We start from the raw sequence: 25,057 nt of genomic DNA, 5'->3' as shown, positions 1-25,057 counted from the left end.
TAAATTTTTGTCTTTGCAGAAAAAAATGGAGAGCCTCTCTGCTATGTCTGACTCCCCTTAAATCCAGAGGGCATCATCATCATGGGCTTTCAGGCAGCAGCAAGCCTCACAAAGATGGAAGGAAGCAAGGCCATTCCACCTTAAATGCCTCATCCAAACTCAGGATGTTGGCCAACCGTTTTGTAGCCATTGTTGCAAGCCTGCAGTTGTTAGGTGAGATCTCATTAATGTTCTTTCATACTTTGTAGGTTTTTAGAGTGTCTACATGTATCGGATAAACTGCATGTTTATGGTGGAGTCAGGGCTGTTTTAAAGAGTTGGTGACTATATTGGTTCATTGATTTCATTCCTAGATGCAGAGAGTGTCTGCCAGACCAGTGGTTCTGTGAAACCTGTGATTGCAAGACTCACAGAAGATGGCCACTCCACGATAGGGAGTCAGTCCTTGAGGGCTTTTTTAAAGCTATTCCCCCATCCAAATATTTTGTTAGAGGGGAGGGAGGATACAGCTCACACGGCCAAGGTAGGTAATTGCAAAACTCTTTTGTACTCTTATCTAATAAATCTAGTAGGCTAATTTTGTGTTTATCTTTCCTTTGCTAGCTTGTATTTTGCCAACGGTGAGAGTGACTCAAAAATGTCCCTGTGATGTCCCCAGCATAACTGTGTCACCTGGCAAAGCGGTCATTTTAATTTCCATCAATGGTAATATTTCTAAACTGATCTTTTTTCAATATTCAGCTGTTTCCCCCCTTTTTTGCCTTGACTTTGCAATGAAAAATAATAGTACTTTAAAAATGACAGAATACATCTTGTCTTTATGATAAACCAAAAAATAAATACTTATTTGAACTGGCTACATCTTGAGTAGAATCACACCAGCATAGTTGTGTCTTAAGGTGTGCCAGCTGATTTTCTCTAAAAACTCAGGTAATTATGGGTTTGTTTTCTTATTACCCAAGGGCGTTATGACATGCACCAGCCATTGTTTGCATGCCAAAAATGCCAGCAGCAGTGGGCTCCAGAGTTCATGGACCTCATAAACAGTGGATACTGGCCAGCTTCCACCAGCTCTTCCACTTTGTATTCCCTCAACCTTTTCGGCAGTGTGAGGGAACTAAAAGTCATCGCTCCGGCACTGTCCAGACAAGCCTTGGCAAAGCTGCTGGAGCACCGTACAAAGTGTGGTGGGCGGGTAAGTGTTCACCATATTATAGAATTCTTTACCATATGTAGACATCTCCAAAGTAACATTTAATATAATGCATCTTTCAGTCAGGACCAGTGTGCGGGGACACCCTGCAGCGCAGCTTCCTCGAATTTTCATATTGTGCTTTTGAGCAAGACAGCATGTCCTGCGGTGCACCTTTCACCTGCCCCACTTGCACCCCAGACATGCTGGCAATCTCTGTGGATGGCAACAGGAAGCTATACCGGTTTCTCAGAAGCGGAAGGTGATATTTTTTTCTTCCAGTATAGACTGATCTGGATTTTTTTATATTCAATATTCAGCATGGATTAATGTTCTGTTTGGTTTCTTCCTCAGCTCCGACTCTTCGTTTTTTGAAGGAGCATTTATTGCAGAAGACACATCTGTGTCAACATTTGTTGATGTCTTGCATAAAGCTGTGAAACAGGCAGGTTTCAAATTATTTCTTAAAATCAATTAGAATGCTTTTACAGCCCAGATTGTGTGAAAAAACTGCCCTCAGCTTCAAATTACAAGGAGTATATACAGTGTGTTTATAGTGTGTTTCATTTACATCACAGCTACCTGGACAAGGCAGATGTGGGAGCTCCTCGTGGACAGCAGCTAAGGAGACTTCTAGGAGGACCTTCAAGTTGGACGAAGAGGGCATGGAGGTTGCGGTGTGTCGGCATGGTTTCCTCCTTAAAGCACTCAATATGTTCAGAGGTGAGATTAATAAATTGTTTGCTGTTAAATGTAACTTTGTATTGTTATTTGTATGCAGCTTATACCCCTGCTTGGTTGAGTTTCCCATTATGATCTTCTCTTCAGAATGTACTATAATATTTTTTATATCCCTAGGTGAAATCTTTGCCTACCCCATGTATCTGCACAAGGAGTTGATTAGTTTAAAGCCAAGGTTTATCGCCATGGATGTAATGTGTAAATACTGGCCATATTTACACAAATCCGCAAACATCCTTCCTGATCTCCAGGGGCTAACATCAACCAGGTCTTTCCTAAGCGTCATACACACTACAGCACATTCCTCCAAGTGTGAGGTATGTTCAGTGTTTATTATGCTTAACTATCATCGGAAAATAAGTCCCTCTACTGCGTGTCAGGGTCCGGTTCGCCTTGTCGTTACTTATTATTCGATATGATCGGTGGACATTACATTATCCCTTACATGCCTTCTTCTAGACTACATGGAGTGGTAAAAATCAAGAAGGAGCAGGGTCAACTGCAGGGGAGGAAGTTGAACAGGTGAACAGCTACCTCTCCCGCTGTGCCTTAACAACTAAATACATGTCGAAAGGAGGTAATTGTAGAATTTCTCCTCTAATCTAATTTTTTTTAATGCTTATTGTATGATTTTCACCCAACATTTACTCTCAACAGCACGTGTGTATATATGCTTACAATCCATGCTATGGCCTGGAACTACAAAAAATTCACAACACTTCATCGAGCATTGTCTGCAAGATATGTGAAGGTCTGTTCTCTGTAAATGGTTTCAATTTGTGGTTATTGTGTAGCTTTGTGTAACTGTATTGTTTAACTTCGAATTAGACTTGCCAGAGGCTTCAGGAGGAGACGGCATTTCTAGCGGAGCTTAAAGAAAGCTTGGCTTGCCCCGATGAAGCAGTGTGGGTGTCTGATGTGAGGGAATGGGCAGCTGGTGGTAAGTTTCAACCAATAACATGTTTCTCTTTGTGCTTCCTCATAAGCGGCGATCATAGATCATGATATTTAAGCTGTCTACTGCTTACTATACTGCATGCCACTATCTCTGTAAGCCTGTGTTTTTGTGTTGTGTTTCCAGATACAACAGGTACTTCCCTAGAGCAGTCCATTGAGGGACGTTACCTTAATGTGAGGCAGCGGAAGCAGGCTCTATACCGCCAAAATGGTAGAATGACATTGTCTATAGATAATTGCTCACTGTATTTTTGGTCTTTTTTTTTATACCTTCTGCTTGTCTTTACAGATAGCGGCAAGTTCCGTCACCGCCTGCGGAGAAAAACTGCTGAGAGCAAGAGACTGCTATTGAAAGACATAGAGACCTATAACAGTCATGAGCCTGCTATGGCAATTGATCTAAATGAAGTGGAGCAGTCACTATCAGGAGACAACCCATCCCCAACATGGCCGTGGGAGGTTCATGGCAGCGGAAAGGGAGTTTCCTGAGGCATCTGATTTATTTAGTAAAGATTCAAGTCAATTGTTATTTATACATTTTTTTTTACTTGTGTTGTAGGACAAATCGAAGACAAGTTAAAAATGTTCAACAAAGCCATGCTGAAAATGAGACTGGAGGAGGAAAGGACAATACTTGTTCAGGAGATGGCCCAGCACTGCTCTTGGTTGCAGAAGTTGCAGGCAACTCTTAAAAGAAAGACTTCAGAGGAAGGCAAGTTTCATCTTTGTAACCATACCAATCAACCAAGGAAGTAATGGTGATAATGACACCATACTTTAGCTTTACCTAACAACAGACATATCTTACTAGAAAGCAGTTGAAAAACATTGCACTGACCATCTAATTTTGATGGGTTATAACGAATATTACAAAGCAAGGTGGGTGTGTGCCATCCAGAAACTTGCGCTCTGCAAGCGAACAACGTCTTGTGGTGCCATCTTAAAGAACCTCAAAATCTCTTTCTCAGACCTTTACCATTACTTACCTGCTGGTGGAATGATCTGCCTATCTCAACCAGAGCTGCTGAGTCCATAGCCACTATTAAGAAACATCTGAAGATGCATCTTTTTCAAAAGCACTTGATCTAGTATACTAACATAACTATTCTCTTAACAAAATAAACCCAAAAACGTTTCTGTACTGCATTAGATCAAATTGAGAAAGGTCATAGCACTTGCATATTGTTGTCCTACTTTGGGTTTAACTTAAAGCATCTGCTAAATGAATTAATGTAAATGTATGTCATGGTAATTTGGATGTTTTTCACTTTTCAGACAAGCAAAACAACGGCCTTTCCTGTCTCTGCCGAAGACGTCTATCTGAAGTTTCGGATACGTTGAAAGAGGTGCATCTTCAATACAAGGCTGTTTTGGGCCCTCAGGGCTCTGCTATAGAGCTGGAAGAGGAAAATGAGAGTGATTTCAGCAGTCCAGACACCAGTGAAAATGAAGAGGAGGAGTGCAGGTAATGATTATGTGAAAAGTATCATTTTTTTAATACCCTTAATGTTTTTTAACCTGTCAGTTTGAGTAAAGATAACATTAATACTACATTTGTTTTTCAGAGTTTGAATAGGGACATGTTTAATGTTTACTCTGTTTGTGTCTGTGTCTCTCAGGGAGGAGCTACCGGGCCGGTGTCTGTAATCGATTGAGTGCAGCCTGGGCAGTGTGAGGGACTTTCATGGCTGCTATTCCGCTCCTGTATCACATTGTTTTTCTTTTTGTTCGCCTTTTTGCCATATGACTGATTACGCCACACTTTTTCATATCATATCATTTATACTGATTATTGCTTATTTTTCATCTCGTATATTTACTGTAATAAATCACTATTTTTTGTATCTTAATCCATGTGTGGTCTCCCATTTCATTTTGCCTGGGCAAAAAGGAGCCTGGTCAGGGTTACACTGTTGTTCCACTTTTCTGGACTTGTAAGGTTTATATATGGGCTAAGTATAATCACACCTGTCAAGTCACCTTTATTTATATAGCGCTTTTTACAATTCAGATTGTATCAAAGCAGCTTCACAGTGATAACATGAAAATAATACAACACAGATCAATAATATTGTTGGATATTAAAACGGACAATCTGAAAAAATACGAAAGCCTGATTAAATCCTAATGTTAATGCATATTTTGTGATAAGATATGAAGACCAATGTTAGATAAAGTTTTCATGAGCTGATTTGGTATTCAAATGGTGAGAATTTAAAATTAAAATTGTACATGCAATAAATAAAATCAAGAATTCACTTGCTTCTACAAGAATTTACTTGAAAATCTTTTTAAATCATATGTGAACAGGGTCCAAGTGGTCTGTGACGGGGTTGAACTTCAAAACAACTTTCATTAAGAAAATCACTCAAAATTGATTAGAATTTCATGCCTGAGGTGGGAAAATACATTTTCTTAAAGGTTTGACTAATCCACCATCACATGAAATGATCAGAAATATAACTATTTGAGGTATTAAAAAAAAGGTATGACCCAAAAGGCACCCATCTCAGAGAAGTATATATACTTTTTTGTTTAAAAAAAGTTGTAAAAAAATTTAATTATGAGAAGTGCCCTTTTTTTTCACTTGAGCTCCTGCCCCTCAAAATGTATGTGCACGTCCCTGATGGTTTTGTGTATGATTTCATAAACTTTTGTTGACCATATTTTTTGAACATATGTCAAAAATATGCTCTCTGAACGGTTGTTGATATCTTGTGCATCAAAATTCTCACAGCACCAAAGATAAGCATAATTAGGTTTATTTCACCAAAGTACACCTCTTTATATCATAATCAATCAAAAATATGGACGTTTTAATGGTTTATGTATGATTTCAGAACTTTTATTGACCAAATGTAAAAAAATATATATATATATTTTTATAAACATACATCAAATTTACAGTATATGCAAATACAGAGGAGCACTAGAGTCATTAAATGATAATAATACATTTAATTAGTTTGATTGGGGAGACAAAGAAGGAGACAGGCTTTTAGCATTTGGGTTACAGTACATATTGTAGATTGTGGAACCAACTTTACAGGTGGTAAATTTTGGCCTATTTACCACTGAAGGAAAGCTGATTCAACTACCAAAACCATATATTTTTCTAAAAGCATATAGCTTGTGACAATGACTAACCCTAACCAGTTCTGTCAATGGCTTGAGTTTACAAATCAGGTCAGCTTTAAAACTGGATATATTTAGCAAAACACATCTGAATTTATTTAGCCAAAATTGCACATATCTTTATGTTTTATGGTCGTGATTATTGTTCATGACATGCTCATGAAATTGTACTGTATCTCTGCATATGATATGCCTGGTGTGTGTGTGGCAATAAAATTATATATGATATTTAACCAGATAGAAGGAAGCATCTGAGAAAATGTTACTACTGTATATGAACTACATAATTCAATGACAAACGATTAAAAGTGTAATTATACAAAATATATCAAAAATGTGTACTTCTGACCCCTTTTGCTAAGCAACACCCTGTATAGCTTGGCTAAAGAACACTAAACAGGCTGCATGAAACTACAGAACCTTATAATATGCATTGAATTATAATGCATAAGAATCATGAGATTGTTATCACCCAATTACGCACTGAGTCATTGTTAGAAGGAATTATATTTTATTGTTACTAATGCTATGGATTGTCAATACATGAACATTCAATCAGAGGAAGAGTGTCCACTCCACACAGATTGGGGGCACACCCGTAGTAGTGGGAATAATCTATTTGCCAGTAAACATCAACAACCATCAAATAAACTCACAACTAACACAAACTGCACAACTACCTTTAACAATAAAACACTGTTAACATACTAACTTTAAAAACTATTCCATATTTATTAATATAATGCATACTACTTTCATTTACAGACATTGCTTCTTTTTGTTGTCTATTTGAAAGTGACAAAAGTATCTCACAATTATTGTCTTCTCTATGCATGTATGTATGAAAGTGACAAAAATATCTCAATATTTAGCAATAATTGAATTTAATATACATTTAATTGGAAAGTACAGGGATGCAAGCAGATGACAGGTGTGTGGAGTTGTGTTTAGGCTTAACAGGCTGTTTGATTGGACAGCCGTGTGCTAAAAGCGGCATGAGGTAAAAGCGGCACCACCACCAACACCATTGTCCACTGGAGCATTCTTTTCATCTTGGGTCTTCTTTTTGGGTCCTTCTACAGTCTCACCACCACAATATAACAGGAGAGCCTAAAAATCAAATTGGAAAATCATAGATTTATGCCCAAAATGCCAGTCATTATTGGGAAATAAGTCCCTTCAGAATGAAGCAAGACCTGTTCGCCTTGTAGGGAGTTATTTTCAAGTCATTCACAGACAGGGAGGGGGGGGGGGGGGGGGGGGGGGGGGGGGGGCAAATATGTAATGCTCAGCTGACATTTTCCAGTGGGTGTACAGAAGTTGGTAAAGTAAAAAATTGAGGATGTCCAAAACAGTAAAACACTTACTTATCTACCTTACCAAGGACCACTGATGGAACTGAAACCAAATAATGGAGTGGGACCACATCAGCCTATCAGGAGCAGTGACTGGTAAAACATCAGTAAAGGGACAGATGTAAGGTCATTTAAACCATCAAGAATATATAGTTTCATCTAAATCAATCACACACAACCCCCCAAAACAATCACAAATGATCAAATATTGTAAATAATCACACTACATCACCTTCTATTGTATGAATGTTGGAAACTGCCAGGATGGAAACGTGTTTGTGATGACCATTATGGATATTGCACAATCATTTTAAATAATCTGTAAGGTTTTTTTTTTTTTTTTTTTTTTTACAATAAATTGCATCTGACTTAAAGCATGTACTGAAGAGTATTCATAGAGAGAATGAAGAGTCCTGCTTCCATTTGTACACACATTTTGATCGGTTTAATAATTTACTAACCTCTTGATAAACTACATATCAAAAGAAGAACCTGTTTCTGTATGGAGTTAGGCATTCTTGAATTATCCAGTTCTGAAATGGCAGAAAATGTTGAACATCTACCATCTTCAACTCAGGGATTGTAAACAACACTTTATTTTAAATAGAAATATAACAAAATTACTATAAAAAAACGTTATCGAATATGGAATGTACAATACAAATAAAAAAAACAACATATATTACAAAATGAAAAAACTTAAACAAATGACTCCTTGGGCTCCCAAGTAGGAGTCCACTGTTTCCCACTGAAAAAAAGAAGGGAAAGAATGATGTTACATGTGATATTTCAATTATTAGATTGGGAATGTTACCTTCAAACACATTTGCATATTCTTCAAAACAGGTCTAGGTAAAAGCGTATGAATTCAAAACATGTGTAAGAGTGAGAGTGAAATAGAGAGTCAGAGCAATCTTATTTCTGTATTTGTCATATAGTAGAACACATACCATGATGCACAAGGCTCCCAGTCAATAAGTACTTCTCTTTGGCCCTATCACAGGAACAACAATTCATGCTTACACATTTTTTGCATCAGGCTTTGGTAACAGCCACCATGTTTCCTGTTTCCTGTTTTACCATGATATTTAAAGAATTTTAGTCAGGAGACTGTAGATTATACTTTATACAATATTTACTTTATTTGACTATTTGCCATCTTTACTTCTGTGATTGACGGGTATTTTAACTTAAGACTTTATTTTAACATAAATAGAACAAATAAAGAGTAGTATGGTGTTCAGTTAAGCATGTCTTACCTTTCTCACTCTTTCTTTCAGAGCACTCCTAATTGGATAAATAGCCAGGCCTGTGTGGTAGGAGCAATCTGAAGGCATCAAAACTCAGATTAGGAACACAACAACATCATTAACATCTCCAGGTCAAGCATTCACATCAAAGTGATCAAATATCAAGTCTGAATGTATTAAGTCATTTAAACTTACTTATTTGTTTTTTTTTTTGCTTTTATCCATTTCTGCCTCTGTGGGATAGAAAAATACATATATCCACTCAAAAAAAGAAAACAATTCAGAAATGGTCTTGCTCATCATAGAATTTATTACAAATAACAATATCATTTAAAAAACCTGAAAAATGCAAAACATGCCTGACTTCTGCTTTCTCTTTCCTGTTGACCCTGTGGTTTTGAAGAAATCAGATGTCAAACTAAGCATGGAGTGGCAAACAATTGAGGACTATCTAGGTATGTCTTTTTATACATGTTCATTAAAACAGGCACACATTCACACACTCACTTGCTCGCTCACACACACACACACACACACACACACACACACACACACACACACACACACACACACACACACACACACACACACACACACACACACACACACACACACACACACACACGCATGTGTAACCTATGTCCTATGTCCTTGCTGAAAAAGTTGTTGGATACAGTACATACCATACTCTTTCTTATGTGTGCAATAAACTCCATTGTAACAACTGACATTATTAGCTTAGCTTAGCTTTGTCCAAATCACAGAAGTACTTGGGCCAATCTAAGATAATGATTTCAGTTGGAGACAACTAGCCTTTAGCTTACATGCTAGTCGGCCCCTCCAACTTCAATTGAATTAGGCTAATAGGGGGATATGTCAAACTGGGATGTTGCATGTAAATATAAAAAAATGATTTGTCCCTGCCTAATCTAACTCTCTGGTAGACAGCAAGTAGTTAACTAAAACACAGTGGAATGTAGCTTTAAGGACTTTGTAGTTAGCTGTAAGAGTTACCTTTTTTAGGTAGATGTATTTCACCCGCCTTCTCCACAAGGCATTCTGCTTCCACAGCAGGGCTTTCCAGCCCCACTTTCTCCAAAAGGCCTGCCGTCACCACAGCGGGGCCTTCCAGCCCCGCCTCCTCCACGAGACCTTCCGGCCCCGCCTCCTCCACTTGACCTTCCGGCCCCGACTCCTCCACTTGACCTTCCGGCCCCGCCTCCTCCACTTGACCTTCCGGCCCCGCCTCCTCCACTTGACCTTCCAGCCCCGACTCCTCCACTTGACCTTCCGGCCCCGCCTCCTCCACGAGGCCTTCCGGCCCTGCCTCCTCCACAAGGCTTTCTGGCCCTGCCTCCTCCACAAGGCTTTCTGGCCCCGCCTCTGCTGAGGTACCCTGCTCGTCACAGGGGGTGAGGGTCAGGGTGAGGACAGTGTCCTCACTCGCCTTCCAACCTGTTCAAATTTGATTAGAAAAAAAAAAAGTAGGAATGAGGCTGAAATATAATGTATTTTAAAAATTCAAACAGGCATATTATTTGACATACCCGCACAAAAGAATTTTAAGAATATATTTCTTATCTTGTATGCATTTACATATTTCTGAAACACAGGCCAAAAATGGTCTATAGGCTAATTTTCACACTGGATGCAAGTTTACATGATTTTGGTTAAGGCGTGAATAGCTAAAGGCAAAACTATGGGGAAAACAGGGAAACTTGGTGCAACATACACCAAATATCGAACTGCCATCTAAAGAAAACCCAACTATGTTTGACCAAATTTACAGACTACACTTGGTAACCTATATTAACAGGGCTATGTATTGAACATGGCTGGAATTATAACCTTAAAACATCAGATTATTGTTTATTTATTTATTTTTGACTTTGTTTCTCTGCAACAAAAAGTAGTTCTACCTTCAGTGGACAGTGTCTTGTTTTCCACGCTTGTCTTGCCATGTAACCAACATTTCACAACGTTGAAATGTAATAAGGTTGTGATTTGTTTTATAAACTATAAATATTTGATATTTGATAAGTGCTGAAAAAATAGGGAAGGATTGACAATCAACTGTACACTGTATGGCGACTGAAAAATATATACTGTACATCTCACCTGCACAAACCAACTCATAAAATGCTGTCATTTTGCTGAGGTGTTGTGTAGCCAGCGGGTCCAGCTCGCATCTTGGGGTGAGGGAAGTTATTTTGGGTTTCTTCCCATTGCCTTCTTTCTGAAGGAGGAGGAGTGGCTTGTAGCCCATGGCATGTAGCTTCTCAAGCTGCAAAGACATTTATTTGTAAAGGATAAAAATGCATGTTATCAAAAAATAGAGTGTAAATTCAGTTTGAAGCAAGACTCGAAATTTGTTGTAAGACCAAACATTGACAAAAAACTGGACACATTATTACATTGTCATATTATACTAAGTTCCTCTGATCATATTGACATATTTCGAATGCACTTATGACCAGCACAAGCAAAATTACTGAGTCATCCTCAAAAGTGAAGTTTCTATTTAATCAGAAATATAATCTCTGGCTTGAATTTGCTGTTAGAATTATTAACAGCTCAACGTTAAATTTTAAAAGTGGTTAAAAGTCAAAATCTGTTTGCCACTTGTATGAATTTGGTAGCCAAGAGCAAACATTAATGTTCAGCCCTGTATATGATTTTTCATGTTTACCACCCCAAATGAATAGGTTTACACTGAAAATCTATGCATTTCAATGCATTGCAAATACATTACAGGATTAGTTCTACGAGGAGGAAGGTGGGACATCTAGGATCCAGGATTTAGTAAAATACACAATATTGCTTTGTTCTTTACTTTAGTGAACTTATTCATACTGTATGTTTTTGTTTTTTTACGGTTAAGTGCTCACGAAATAAATTAATTTTCGGTTGTCTTTTGAATGCTGCCAGGGATTCTGCATTCTGGATGACGGTGGGGAGATCATTCCTCCAGCATGGAACCGTGAATGAGAATATTCTGGAGAGTGATTTTTTGGCAAAGGTTACTTAGTTCATTAATGCCTTTCAAGTTAACAGTCAGTGACCTTAATGGTTAAATCTGCTGGCCTGTTCCCAAAAGCCATTTCATGTATACTGCATGTCAAATGTTAATATCACATTATTAAACGAAAAGCGAAAAGGAAGAGTTAAGAAAATGTTTGTGAAGTAGTAGGCTAACGTTACACTAACATGTGACATGCTAGGACATGCAGTTTTATAGGGGTTTATATCAGACAAATGGAAACACCAAAGCAATGTCACAAAAAGTTAAATAGGACAGAAGGAACAAAAATATCCCAGCAACATGACACATACTCTACACTTTTGCATGTATATTTATTCAAATTATATAGGCTACTTGTTCATGATAATTTTGACCTACCTTAATCAACGACTCCAGAGAGGAAAGCAATTGGCGCGAGCGAGCTCCGTCATCCGGATATTATAAAAAAAAAAAGAAAAAAAAATTTCAGTGAGTTTTAACTAAAAAAAAAGTATAAATAAACGAATTAAAATTTATTTTTATAACAGTTAACAGGGCATCAAAAGAAACTCCCTAGAGCTTTTAAAAAATATATTTCGGAGCTTAACTTACTGTAAACAAAAAAACAAAACACATTTTTTTTCAATGTTTCTTTATTTTAATTTTTTAATTGATTTTTTAAAATTAAAGTTCAATTATATTCAGTATCAAGTCCTTGACGCATTACTTTTACACATTTTCACATTTCGTAACAATATAGTTTAAATAAAAAGAACCACAAAAAAAAAACTAAAAATAAGGGCATCACAAACTTATGTTAAATTCATTTAGCAGAGATAGGCCAACAGCTCTTTGGGCTTTAATTTTTTTTTTTTAAACTTTAGACTAAATATATTGTAAAGCCAGATGTAAATATATTGTTATAAGATCTGAATAAATGTTGAATAAACAGCTTCTGTGCTGTAGCCCGATTGGTAGAAAGAATCAGCGTTATTAATTAGAAGATTTAATAATAATAAAAAATACAAATGAAACTGATTAATTGAACACAATCGTAGCATAAGATATATATTTATTAAAATCAGCAAACCTCCGATAAAAATACGTTATGGAGCATGCTGAAAGCAGTCAGCTTACCTATGACAAGAAAATGCTTTAACTGCTTACCCAGATAGCAATGAGTCGGCGGACCACCGTCGGTTCTCCGGCGGCAGTAGAAGCGTCAGAATGGCGACATCGCAAACACGTTGGACGGCGCACCGCCGGCGGCAGCCGCTTTTTAAAAGCGGCAGCCGCCTTCATACCGCCTTCGTTAAGCGGCCGGCCCGCGGGCCAACCGCCGTTCTGCCGCCTTTATATTGAAGGCCGTCCTTCCGCGGCCCGCCGGAGGCAAACGCTATTTTCGAGCGCTCTGCCGCCGCTTATTCTGGCTATATATATTTTTTATTTATTTATAGCATGCAGTTTAGCAAGAATAATGATTGCTCAAACCAGACAAATTTACAATTGGCATTTTTATTCCACATTTCAAAGTACAGTAACTGTCATTTAAACAAGATATTTCAGATCACTGAAACATAACAGAAAAATAAATAAATCAATATACTAACATGCAGGTTTCCAATTCAATTTTGGTTAAACAGCCTTACAAGCAAATTACAACACTTACAATAAGTGTTCATATAAAAAGGACAGCTCTAGGGTAAAAAATTACCAGTAAACATTATGACAAGTAAAGAGGATATTTGATACCAAATAATGTGCAAGATACCAAATAAATAAAAGTATAACTACATTTACAAGCCATTTCTAACAATATGATAAGTGGTAGTAATTTATAGTAAAGCTCTGGAGTAGAATAGGCCATTATAACGGCAATGCTGACCTGTGGCACAAGGATTTACAAGCTTTATTTGAAAAAGAAAAAAAGAAAGTAAAGAGTGAGTGTAGTCTGACACTTCTGACTTCTTTAGGGGTCTTGATTCTACTGACTGCAAGATAAAGAAAGGATTCCAGTTGTCAGTGATTCTGGGGTGTCAGTAGTCAGTCTAGTTTTAAGTGGTCGGCTGTGGGTCCCTCTCAGCTGTGCGGCGCCTTTTTCTGCCTTCACGGTCAGATGCTCCTTTCAGGTAACGCGTAACGTTAACCTGGACCGCCTCATCAGTGCATCCTGGGTTGCCGGGTCCTTCCGGATGGCTAATATAGAAAATACAGATCTGTCATTTAATTTGAATTGCATGAGGACAATAGGACATACACATCTACTTAAATCTAAAAAAAATATCCAACTTACTTTGAACAATGGTCTTCAGGAACATGTCTCTAAAACATGCTTTATCCCCTACACCAAGCTGAAAATCCAAAAAAGTGTTACAAATTACATTTCTCTGAAGCTTCTCATAAATAAATAAAAAATGTGAAAGGCTAAGGATTCAGACTGTAATATATGCAGTATACAATCTTAAATTTTACTTTATATCTAGGTCTACTACATGTACAGGTAGCCCCAGTGGGAATTAAACCGACAACCACAGGTGCTGTTTGCAAGTTGTGCCTAATTGCTCAGTGCAAGCAAACGTCTTCAACATTGTTTGTTGAACTTGTTTGTTTCACCTGCTCTTGAAGTAAGATTTTACAATTCGTATTTTTATATGTAATATTGTAGTGTTTATTATAAATGATTTATCTGTGCACTTCATTATTCTTTTAAAATTCATGTAGCCTTATAATCTTTAATCAAATACGTTACCCTTCCCTCCCCCCTCGAAACGAGTTCTCTTCTCTTCCGGTCATGTGCTATGGTGCGAGGGCGTGGCAACTCCCCTCAAACCGTGCTATGAGCAGAGATGGAGAAGAGGAGCGCTAGAGTAAAACCCTGCCCTCCGTTCAATATACCGTTTCACTTTTAAATACGTCACAACACTGGAGAAAAGTCGTTTGTAACTTCCGGTTCATGCCGACATCAAATAGAAGCAATAGTTTCCAAGACAAAAAAACTTCACAAATAACATCACTTACTTGTACTCAAACTCTTGGCTCTGTGAAGTGGAGTCTGGATTACTGGGGAGAAACCTGGTTGCGAGAAAGAGGAAACAGAAATTTGAAAATCTAACAAATGGTATAGTTTAGTGGCAGGATCACAAATCCAGCATCACAGCAATAGATTTTACATACCAGTTCAGCATTTTTCTGGTTTTCTGGAATCGATGCATCTTTCTAGAGTTTTTTTTCTTTCTTGAGACTTCCAAGATTCTAGAGTAGGGAATAATGAATGAAAGAGTCAGTTATCCACAATAAACAGAAAATAAATTACACAGATGAAATACAGGAAAATCAAATACACAAGTCAGACCCATTTACCTGCTCCCTTCATGAACTTAAAATGATGTTTCTCCCAGGTGCTGTGTGGAGGTGTGCAGAGGATGGCTAAATTGTTGCCTTCGTCTTTTTGCTGAGGTTAAATGGGGGCCAATGGCACATGCTCTCGCTGAGCCACTCTTGCGGAACCACTGCAAATGGCAGATCCTCCTCGTTGATAAACTGAACAATGTGAACCATCTAAAATAGAAGAACATTTTGCATAAAGTATACTTTTTGATTAAATTCCAGGCAAAATCAATAACATTAAAATGCTCACCCCTTCAAAAAAACGAGTCATTTTCACAAGTGGATCAACAGAAAACCATGTTCAGACAAACACAATCATATACATATACACACACATATATACATATAAACACACACACATATATATATATATATATATATATATATAAACACCAAAAGTTAAACTTTCTAGATGTAAAGCTTTCTTTCTAGATGTAAAGCATTGGCGATTTACTGTAGCTAGATACATTTCAACATGTCGAACATGCTTGAATTCAGTGAGTAAAAAAGGCGAAGCAGCATGTGTTAGCTAACACTGTAAGTTAAACTAGACTAGCAGCATGGTTGTCGAATCAAACAAAACATCATTATGTTAAGTTAGAAAACAACACAAGTTATACTGATCAGTCTTTCTTGTCGTAAAGATTTTGCTAACGTTACCATTCCCACGTGGGCGGGAGAATTGTCCTTCAGGATTTGGTTACGTAAGTTAGTTAATTATTCGACTGACCAATACTATCTTAAACCACATACTGTAGTACTCACACTGGCATAAACATACGTAAATATAGTTAAAAGAAGAAAAGAAAAAACTAACGCCAGGAAGAAACTAAGTAACGTTAGCCTAACTAACGTTAGCTATGTCAGAAACATGACGGAAACTTTGTAAACAAGGCTAACTTACTAGCTTGACTAGTAAGGCAAGAACATATTTGAAAAAGATGAACTAAAAATGTAAAAAATGAACATAATATTGCGTTACACAAAAAGGAAAAATGTACTTACTTTAAAGATCGTAGTCAATGACTAGATAGGATATCCTCTCCAAATACTGAAATCGTGTGACGAGTGGCCACTGTTGTGTTGGTAAATCTGCTTCCGTTTTTTAGGTACTGCCCCTCTCGGCCGGTGGAGGTACTTCTCTGTTTGTGCTTTAATACTTTCTTAAACATTTGTACAGATTGCAAAACTCGCAATTGCAAATTAATCCCTTATACCTGTAAAAGGTCAAATAAATAAAAAAATCGAGCTTGTAAAAAAATGAAAGACATAAACGAAATTTCCTGGGGTGACAGAGAGACAAAATATTTCTAAATATTTCACTTTATCTTTAAGGTCAAAACAGGGATTTTCATGTTTATTATAAATATTACCATAGTTGCAAATTAATAAAAAAAATCTAAAGCATACCCAAGCTTTTGGCCAAGTTGCAGATGTCTTTCACTGTTCACTGATTTCAGGCATTGGTGAAAAGTCTAACTTCATCCATTTATTCTGCTAAATTGTTCATACCATGAATGAAATATTTATTTTAAAACCTAATCAGAAAGATATTTATTGCCAAGTAAGTTTTACAAAAGGAATTCTTTTTGGACTATTTGTGCATCTCAATTGTGCATAAATCAAAGAAATGTAAAGAATTGTCACCTTAAGTGACTAAAATAATTCTATATATTTTACATAGGCATATCACTGAATCGCTTCAGAGTTTCAACGTAATTAAAATGTATTTTCCTAAACCTTATCATGGAATCAGACTGAGTCAAATCTGTTATAAACCCTTATGACTTTGGAGCAACAACAACAACAAAATTTGATATAATTCACATAATAATTATAATCGCTTTAAATGTGAAAGTTAAAATGCTGTCAGTTCCACTCATGCCAATGACATGGCTGGTCGATTTCAAAGCGGCTTGCCGCCAGCCGGCCGCGGTTCATTTAGACGGCGGCAACCGCCAGAGAGAATGAAGTCGGCGGCCCGGCGGCTGTTCGCCGGCGGCATCTCGTAAGAAATGGGAGTGATGTATTCGGCGGCAAACGTTTCATCTCCGCCAGCGGGGCGCACCTATAGCCGACAGTTTGGGGCCGGCGGCAAAAAGAAGCCGTGCCGATATTTTTTGCTATCTGGGTATATTAACGTTAACGTTACTTGCACGCGCCTTGGAACGTTGTTAAACTCACCTTAATGCCGTTTTACCTGCAGTTGAACGTTGGTTAGGTCAAACTCACCTCTGATTTAAGGTTTACCTGCAGTTGAGTGTTGTTAAACTCACCGCTGAATGCGGTTGGACATCGTGTGCGTTGTTAAACTCACCGTTGATGAACGCGCTACACCTTTGCGCAGAGGGCACTTTGTAATCAGATTACGAGGATTTTTTATACATCAAAAACCAGTTGGAGGGCCAGATAAAAATGATCTATTGGCAGCCATTTGACTCGCCCTGAATATATAATGAAATATTTTTTTTTGGAGTCCTGCTGACCCGAGACGTCAAATTTCAACGCTGCAGGGTTCCAGAAAGAATCGTGTTGTTGCACGATTCACGAAAGATGCATCCAATTGGAATGCATTAGTTTAAAAAACGTGCTGGAGTTACGAAAATAACGGCAGAAAGAATCGTGATGTTGCACGAAAGATGCACCCAATTGAAATGCATTAGTTAAAAAAACGTGCTGGAGTAACGAAAATAAGTAAATTAACGTGGCCCTGCCACGAATAAATAGATTAAATTACGTGACCACATCACGAACTGCTGTGAGACTGGGTTGGTTTTACAGTAGCAACAAACATTATGAAAATAGAACAGAAAGTGCTTAAGAAAAAAAGTTTGCACTTTGAAAAATATCACCTCTGTTTTGTGCCTAGTGTAAGTGGTGTGTAAGGCTGACTAAATGCTTCCCATGGGCTTGCAATACTGGCCTTATTGTGTGAAAAATCAGAGCTTAATTTTGGAAATGATCAGCCATCTTATTTCCATATTGTAAAATATGACAATTCAAGTAAAAATTATTTTGACTCAATATACAAGTGAATCAAAACCTTTCATCAACGTTATACATGAATTTTGAACAATACCCGTTCTTGTCTTAGGACCACTTTGATTTACTTTTTTTGATCCACTTAGAATGTTGACTACTGTAAAATGAAATGTATTGTAACATGTTTCATCTTTATTTCTTCTATGCATTTTGATGTCTATATGCTATTATTGACCGAACCATGAATTCAGTCATAAATTACAATGTTCTGTTGATATCTATAAATTTTTTTCCCATTAGTTTAAAATAGTCTTGTAGGCAACACTGTACAAGCTTGAATACAGCCTTAGTAACAACCACAGGTGTGTGTTTTATTTTTCAGGAGTTGAATTGAAACTGAGTACATTGCAAATTGGAGCCAAATTGTGGGAAGTCATACTGTCATTTTTAAGTTGGTACAGGCACTCTTTCTTTTTTTTTATGTGATGTGTAATATACATAAGTGTGATGTGTGGATGGGTGGCTTATGTCTATATAATAATCTTTATAAATTATAGGAGGGGTTTGAACGTTTGCACTCTTTTTCTTCTCGTTCTTTTCGCTTTGTGATGTGCATGTCTTGTGTTTATCTTGTGTTATCTACACTTTCCTGTGCAAGTTACTATTTAGATGCTGCATTTTTAATGTAAATTTGTACATCAATATGAATTAAAACACATTTTATATTTTAAAGCAACAGGTGTTATGTTTCTATGTGTCTTTTCTAATTGAATAAGTCTAAGAATTCATTACTGAGTTTTGTTAAAGGGTAAAGTATGCCGTTTCTGTGGCACCTTGTGGTTTGTTTAAATCTTTAATTGTCCTTCCCCGACAATGTTTAATCTTCCTAACATTGTCCGGGAAGCAGACATGTGTTTTTAGCCTAGATTTGAACTGTGCAGACTATGTCTGCTTCCGCGGACAATGTTAGGAAGATTAAACATTGTCCGGGATGTGTTAATTATAGACTTCTATAATTCAATGTTAGGCTGCATAGTTTAGATCAGCCGGAACCGGGAACACTTCCCATGAACCCTGATGTACTTGGTACATCATAAGAAGGATGGCGTCTATGCTAATATTGGTCTCAGTTGTGGCAAAAATTCTTATTAAACATTATCACAGCGTAAGAGAGAACTCTGTATCAAGTAGTCTTTTTAAAGGTATTTATTCTTGCAAGAATAGGCCCAGTCGCCAACACAGAAGTTGTTCTGTGGAGTGCCGTTTCATTAAAATTTACATTAAAAATGCAGCATCTAAATAGTAACTTGCACAGGAAAGTGTAGATAACACAAGATAACTAGTTCATGCGTTCATGACATCAAGGCTAGATTATTGTAATGCTCTACTGGGTGGTTGCCCTGCACGCTTAATAAACAAACTACAGCTAGTTCAAAACGCAGCCGCTAGAGTTCTTACCAGAACCAGGAAGTACGACCATATTAGCCCGGTTCTGTCAACACTGCATTGGCTCCCTATTAATCATCGTATAAATTTTAAAATATTGCTGATTACTTACAAAGCACTAAATGGTTTAGCTCCCCAGTACTTGAGCGAGCTCTTAACGCATTATAGTCCTTCACGTCTATTGCGATCTCATAACTCCGGCCAGTTGATAATAGCTAGAATATATAAATCGATGCTGGCGGTAGATCCTTTTCCTATTAAGCACCAAAACTTTGGAACAATCTTCCTAACATTGTCCGGGAAGCAGACACAGTCTGTCAGTTCAAAGCTAGACTAAAAACACATCTCTTTGACCTAGCATTCACATAACACTCTATAGACTTCTATAATTCAATATTAGGCTGCTTAGATTAGGTCAGCCGGAACTGGGAACACTTCCCTCAAATCCTGATGTAATCGTTACATCATAAGAAGAATGGCATCTACGCTAATTTTATTGTCTTTGTTTATCCTGAGGTTTTCCCGCAGCCTGCTGGATCCAGGCCGTTTCCAGATCTGACAAAGGACTTTCGCCTGGACCTGATGACAATGCAGTGCTGAAGTGCCAACTAGCCTCTCCCTATGGAGGATCCCTATAACACTCTACAGATAAAGCGTTGTGGAATTTTTCGGTTCGCTTACCTACCCAAAGTGATAAGATAAAATAAAAATTCTGCATCAAAATGTATAGACAAGTAGTATGGGAATTACAAACCTGCGCACATATATTCAAACTCACATAGAACTATAGAATCAATTCTTAATGCGCATGTGAACGCCATCAGCGTCTATCACAGGTTCACATTTAAAGTCTGTTTAGAGAGAACGGTGTCGTCTTAGCGGCCCCTAATTTAATAACAAATGATCATTTAGACGGAAGTGAATCAATCAAAACTAACTTTAGCTGGAAAAAACATTTTTCAGGAGCCACTATAAAACCAAACCAATCTCTGTTACCTTAAATTATATGTTTATCTCTGTAAAGCTGCTTTGAAACAATCTACATTGTTAAAAGCGCTATATAAATGAGGATGACTTGACTTGACTTGAGTGAGACAACACCAGGAAGGGCTGTACAGCTTTTATAACATTTCCAAGGTTACATGCAGTCTGTGTCTTTTTGAGGCAGGTTGCCAAACAAGGAATACACTGTTGCATATGCTTCTCTTCATCACTAACTGACACAAGGACCATCGAATTTAGCTGCATCCTGACCTCTAGGACCAAAAGACCTTGCTCAGCTGTTCCTAGGGTGTTTCACTCTGCACGTTTACAGATACAAATATATCTGTTGTTCAAACATCACTACAAGGGTTGTAATATTTGCTTAAGACCAATGAAAATCAAAATTTTTCCATTACAATTCCCCCTTTTTATCATTTACTGATAACCAAAATAATAATAATAATGCAATAATCAAGGTTTTTATGGGGATAGTCTCTTAAGTTTTAGCAAGCAAGTAAAGACTTTATCTGAAGCCGGGCTAAATGAAACAAAAACACTGTTATTGCACTCCTGTCCTAGATCAGACCCTCAGTCACTTCAGTATGACATAGTGTACTGTAGATCATAGTAGTAAGAAAAAACACATAAATTTAAGACATTTATTATGTTGTCACATCTCTGGTCGATTCAGCAAGCTATAAAACTACAAAGAATAAAAAGTAAAATAAAGTCCCTCATTTCAAACCCTATCCTTGTACGCCATCTCATAACACGGATGACTGCTGCTTGTAACCCTCTTTACATAATATTATTGTCACAACCACAGGGTTGGTAACTTCTCTCTCAGGCCCCCAGAGGGAACCATCGCCGAATACTGATTCCTCCACGCACTACATTTCCCACAAGCTCCGTTTCAGTCCTAATCATCCTCTCAGCTGTTCATCATTCACTGGGCTATTTAACCATGACTCGCTCCTCAAACACTGCGATGTTTGCATTACTCCTGTGATCATTACCGAGCGTTTTACCTTTGATTGTTACCTTCCCGGCTTTCCCTTATCCTGACCTCCGTTCTCGTTTGTCTGCAGCCTGCCTACTAACCTCTGCCTGGACTCTGACTCTCGCCTGTTCGCCGCCTGCACCGACTCTCTGCCTGGACTCTGACTCTCGCCTGTTCGCCGCCTGCACCGACTCTCTGCCTGGACTCTGACTCTCGCCTGTTCGCCGCCTGCACCGACTCTCTGCCTGGATACTGGATTTCGACTGTCTGGAGCCCGCCTCGACTATTGCCTGGTGTTTCTCCTTGGATTCCTCTTCTCTTCACTCAGCCGTTACCGGCATTATTTCTCCCAGACCGTTTCTTCCCTCTTTTCTAAATAAACACGCTGCACATGGATACCACAGTCTCACGTGATTCATTACAATTATCATCGTCCTCAGAAAGAAAAAAGAAAAAAGAACATACCTTAACAATTAATACATTTCATCGTAACTTCCGCTACTTGTATAGTCTGCATAATTTTGTTCATCCTTGGGATAGACTGTCATTTATACCAATTGAACAGACATTCCAATTTTCTCGTATTCACCCATGAATAACAAAATGATCAGAATAACACATACAATCATAACTCGTACACATTCGCCTTTTCCATTAATCAACGCCCATCTCCATATATCACCTCCATTTTCCTAACCACATTTTTGACTAAAGCCTGTTTTATGCTTCTGCGTCGAATCGACGGCGTACCCCCGCAGACCCCTCTGCGTCGCCGCGAACCCCTCCTCCGTAGCTCGACGTGCACCTCAAAAAAATTGTAACTACGCGTCGAGGCGACGCAGACCACAAGGGCTGTGATTGGTCAGATGCACCGCGATGCAACTCAACCTGACGCAGAACCATAAAACGGCCACGATGCCGTAGGAGTGATGCCGTAGCTATGCCCTGGAGTTGACGCAGAAGCATAATGAGGGCTTAAGTGGGGAATTGCAGGTGTGTGTGTGTTTAATCCATACTCAGCAGCGCTCCTGTAGGCTGGAGCAGGAACTGCAATGGCCCATTGCACATGTCGTTCACACTTCTGAGGCTCTGAGAGACTGTAGAGCTAATATAAAAATTGACTGCTTAGTTAAGGAACTTTCAAGTCTTTTCAAACATCCCCAAACATATATATGTATATTTTTTATAATATAACTTCAAATATGCATTTTTTTTTTAAAACATTCCAAGAGGGGACTTCCATAGCCTGCAATGGAACTGTGTGTGTGTGTGTGTGTGTGAACAGTGAAGTGAACTGGCAGTGAAGTCTGTGTTCATTATGTAACTTGTTACCTCTTCTCGAGCCGGTATATTTATCCGTTCTCTTACAGGCTCACTGAACTCTGCCCTGCCAATTCAGACGCTGAGGTCCTGACCAGACGCGGTATCCAGTCTACGGTACCCTCGCTCTCGGCGGGTCTCTTCTCCCTCTGCAGTCTCCACTGGGACCTCAACTTCGCCTAACGCTTTGCTGCGCATCTGGAGATCCTGTGACAAGCTACTTGCTGTTTATGTTCTATTTCTACGAGCGAAGTTTTCTGTTTTGACTGTTTCCTGAGAATCCTAAGAAGATTTATGTTCCTCATTGATTCAGTGATTCGCCTCTCATTTTCATTAAAGACTGTATCATTGTGAATCTCGCCTTTTGGTCCTCCATCTCTCATATTATTACAGAACGTCATACAACCCCACCCATTTCATCGGGAATTATGAAGTTCATTCAGGTAGGACACATTAGCTTGCTAAAACCACACGGCGATCAAGATGGAGTGAACCGAAGCATCTGTTTGTTTGCTCTTTTTGGTATTTGCTTGGTGGAAGATGAGGCAGCAAAGCCAAGATAAGAAGATGGAGGTTCAGCGGCGACAACGCCGAAAGCTTGTGTTGGCTGCAAGGCGAAAGAGAGCGATCCAACGACGTGCGATTCGGTTACAGCGAATGCAGAGTTGCCAGCAATGGGTGGAAACAGTAAATATTTTATTTTATAGTATAGTTAATTCGTATCTTGTTGTCGATGTGACTTCAACTACAAATCATATCGCACGGAGTTGTTTTTATGAGCTTTTCACTAACTTTGCTATCTGCTGAAAAGACACAAATATTTTGTTAGCTTATATCTTGCTTGCTATATTAATAAAAATAAAGTTAGGTGTTAATGTTAAACTGTCATTGTATTATTTGTTTAATACATCTATTTATACCCATGATTATGAATATATGCATTTACATTTCGCATAATTAGGGAAGTAATGTTTACAGTACCACTTTGCAAGAAAGTAAAGTATGTAATGTATGGGTTAACATGAACGAAACATTAGCAATACATTTGTTACTGTATTTGTTTTTGTTAACGCTAGATTTTCCAAAAAATCAGCTGTTGGTTTGTTAGTTTGTTCACTGTGCGTTAACTGATTGTAACAATTAAAACATTGGAGTGGAATGTAATAATAAATGGGTTAGCAAATATTTATAAATGCTGTAGAAGTGCCTTTAATTTATGTACATGTACAGATCTGTAAAATAATTATGTAATTCATGTTTACACTTCATTCTATTATTTTTCAGATGATGCATCACTACTACACCAATATAATGTGGACCGCTGAGGTGTGGGCCTATCAGCGAACAAGTGACTGGTGGGAGAACACTGTTCAAAGATTCACAGATGAGCAGTGGCTGGGCGACTTCAGAATTTCCCAAGAAACATTCACATACATTTGTACAACTCTGAAGCCTGCACTACAGCGACAAGATACAAATTATCAATTATGCATTCCTCTGGAGAAACAGGTAGCCATTGCATTGTATAAACTAGTATAAACTAGCATCAACAACAGAGTACAGGACAGTAGCCAACCTGTTTGCTGTCAGTCGGACTTCTGTTTGCCGCTGTGTGCATGACTTTTGTAAAGCTGTGATTGCAATACTTCGGTCCAAGTTCATCAAAACACCAGACCAGGACAAACTATCTGAGATGGCAGATTACTTCGAAGAGAGGTATGGAATTCCACAGTGCGTGGGTGCTATTGATGATTCTCACATCCCTATATTAAAACCTCCACAATACCAATCAGATTTCCACAACAGAAAAGGTTGGCACTCCATAATTTTACAAGCAACTGTGGATGGCAAAGGGATGTTCTGGGACCTGAATGTTGGACAGCCAGGGAGAGAACATGACGCAAGTGTCCTCAGAAAGTCACGCCTATGGGCTTGGGCCACAGACAGTATGGTTTTTCTGGCAGAGTGAAAAACATATGTGGAACTGATGTTGGATACTTCATTCTTGGTGATTCTGCTTACCATTGCAGAAATGGTTGCTAAAACCATATCCTGATACCGGCAGGCTTACAGAGGCCCAAGGACTATACAACATTCGAACAAGTCGAGCCCGTTGTGTGGTTGAACATGCGTTTGGGGGGTTGAAAGGAAGGTGGAAGTGTCTAGTAAGCGAAATGACTGCAATGTAAATGTTGTTGTTGATATGGTTGAGATGTGCTGTACACTGCACAACTTTTGCGAATTGTACATGGACAGATTTATACCAGAGTGGTGTGATCGTGATAAAGATGCTGAACGTTCACTTTG

General features: G+C 38.3%; 2 protein-coding genes and 1 long non-coding RNA gene across 3 annotated transcripts; 2 read left to right on the top strand and 1 right to left on the bottom strand.

The window, feature by feature from the left end:
* Nucleotides 1-36: 36 nt before the first annotated feature.
* On the top strand, nt 37-2,539 carry LOC143740180 (uncharacterized). The gene is made up of 9 exons (XM_077232226.1): nt 37-213; nt 354-523; nt 604-705; nt 963-1,195; nt 1,276-1,454; nt 1,547-1,637; nt 1,771-1,915; nt 2,051-2,250; nt 2,393-2,539. Exons 4-9 carry the CDS (start codon nt 974-976, stop codon nt 2,537-2,539), a joined length of 984 nt encoding a protein of 327 aa, XP_077088341.1. The 5' UTR covers nt 37-213; nt 354-523; nt 604-705; nt 963-973.
* Nucleotides 2,540-2,608: 69 nt separating this feature from the next.
* Nucleotides 2,609-3,379, top strand: LOC143740179 (uncharacterized). The gene is made up of 4 exons (XM_077232225.1): nt 2,609-2,684; nt 2,762-2,873; nt 3,015-3,101; nt 3,180-3,379. Exons 1-4 carry the CDS (start codon nt 2,622-2,624, stop codon nt 3,377-3,379), a joined length of 462 nt encoding a protein of 153 aa, XP_077088340.1. The 5' UTR covers nt 2,609-2,621.
* A 4,582-nt stretch (nt 3,380-7,961) lies between these two features.
* On the bottom strand, nt 7,962-8,988 carry LOC143740231 (uncharacterized). The gene is made up of 4 exons (XR_013204807.1): nt 8,826-8,988; nt 8,640-8,707; nt 8,331-8,374; nt 7,962-8,128 (listed from the first exon to the last, which is right to left on the bottom strand). It is a non-coding gene; the product is annotated as an uncharacterized LOC143740231 (long non-coding RNA).
* Between the last annotated feature and the right edge of the window lie 16,069 nt (nt 8,989-25,057).

The sequence above is a fragment of the Siphateles boraxobius genome, unplaced genomic scaffold, assembly GCF_051911475.1.
Source record: "Siphateles boraxobius isolate OS27281-9 unplaced genomic scaffold, OSU_SipBor_1 17, whole genome shotgun sequence".
Classification (NCBI taxonomy): Eukaryota; Metazoa; Chordata; class Actinopteri; order Cypriniformes; family Leuciscidae; genus Siphateles; species Siphateles boraxobius.
Note: the sequence above shows the minus strand (reverse complement) of the source record. Positions and strands in the feature narration are given on the sequence as shown.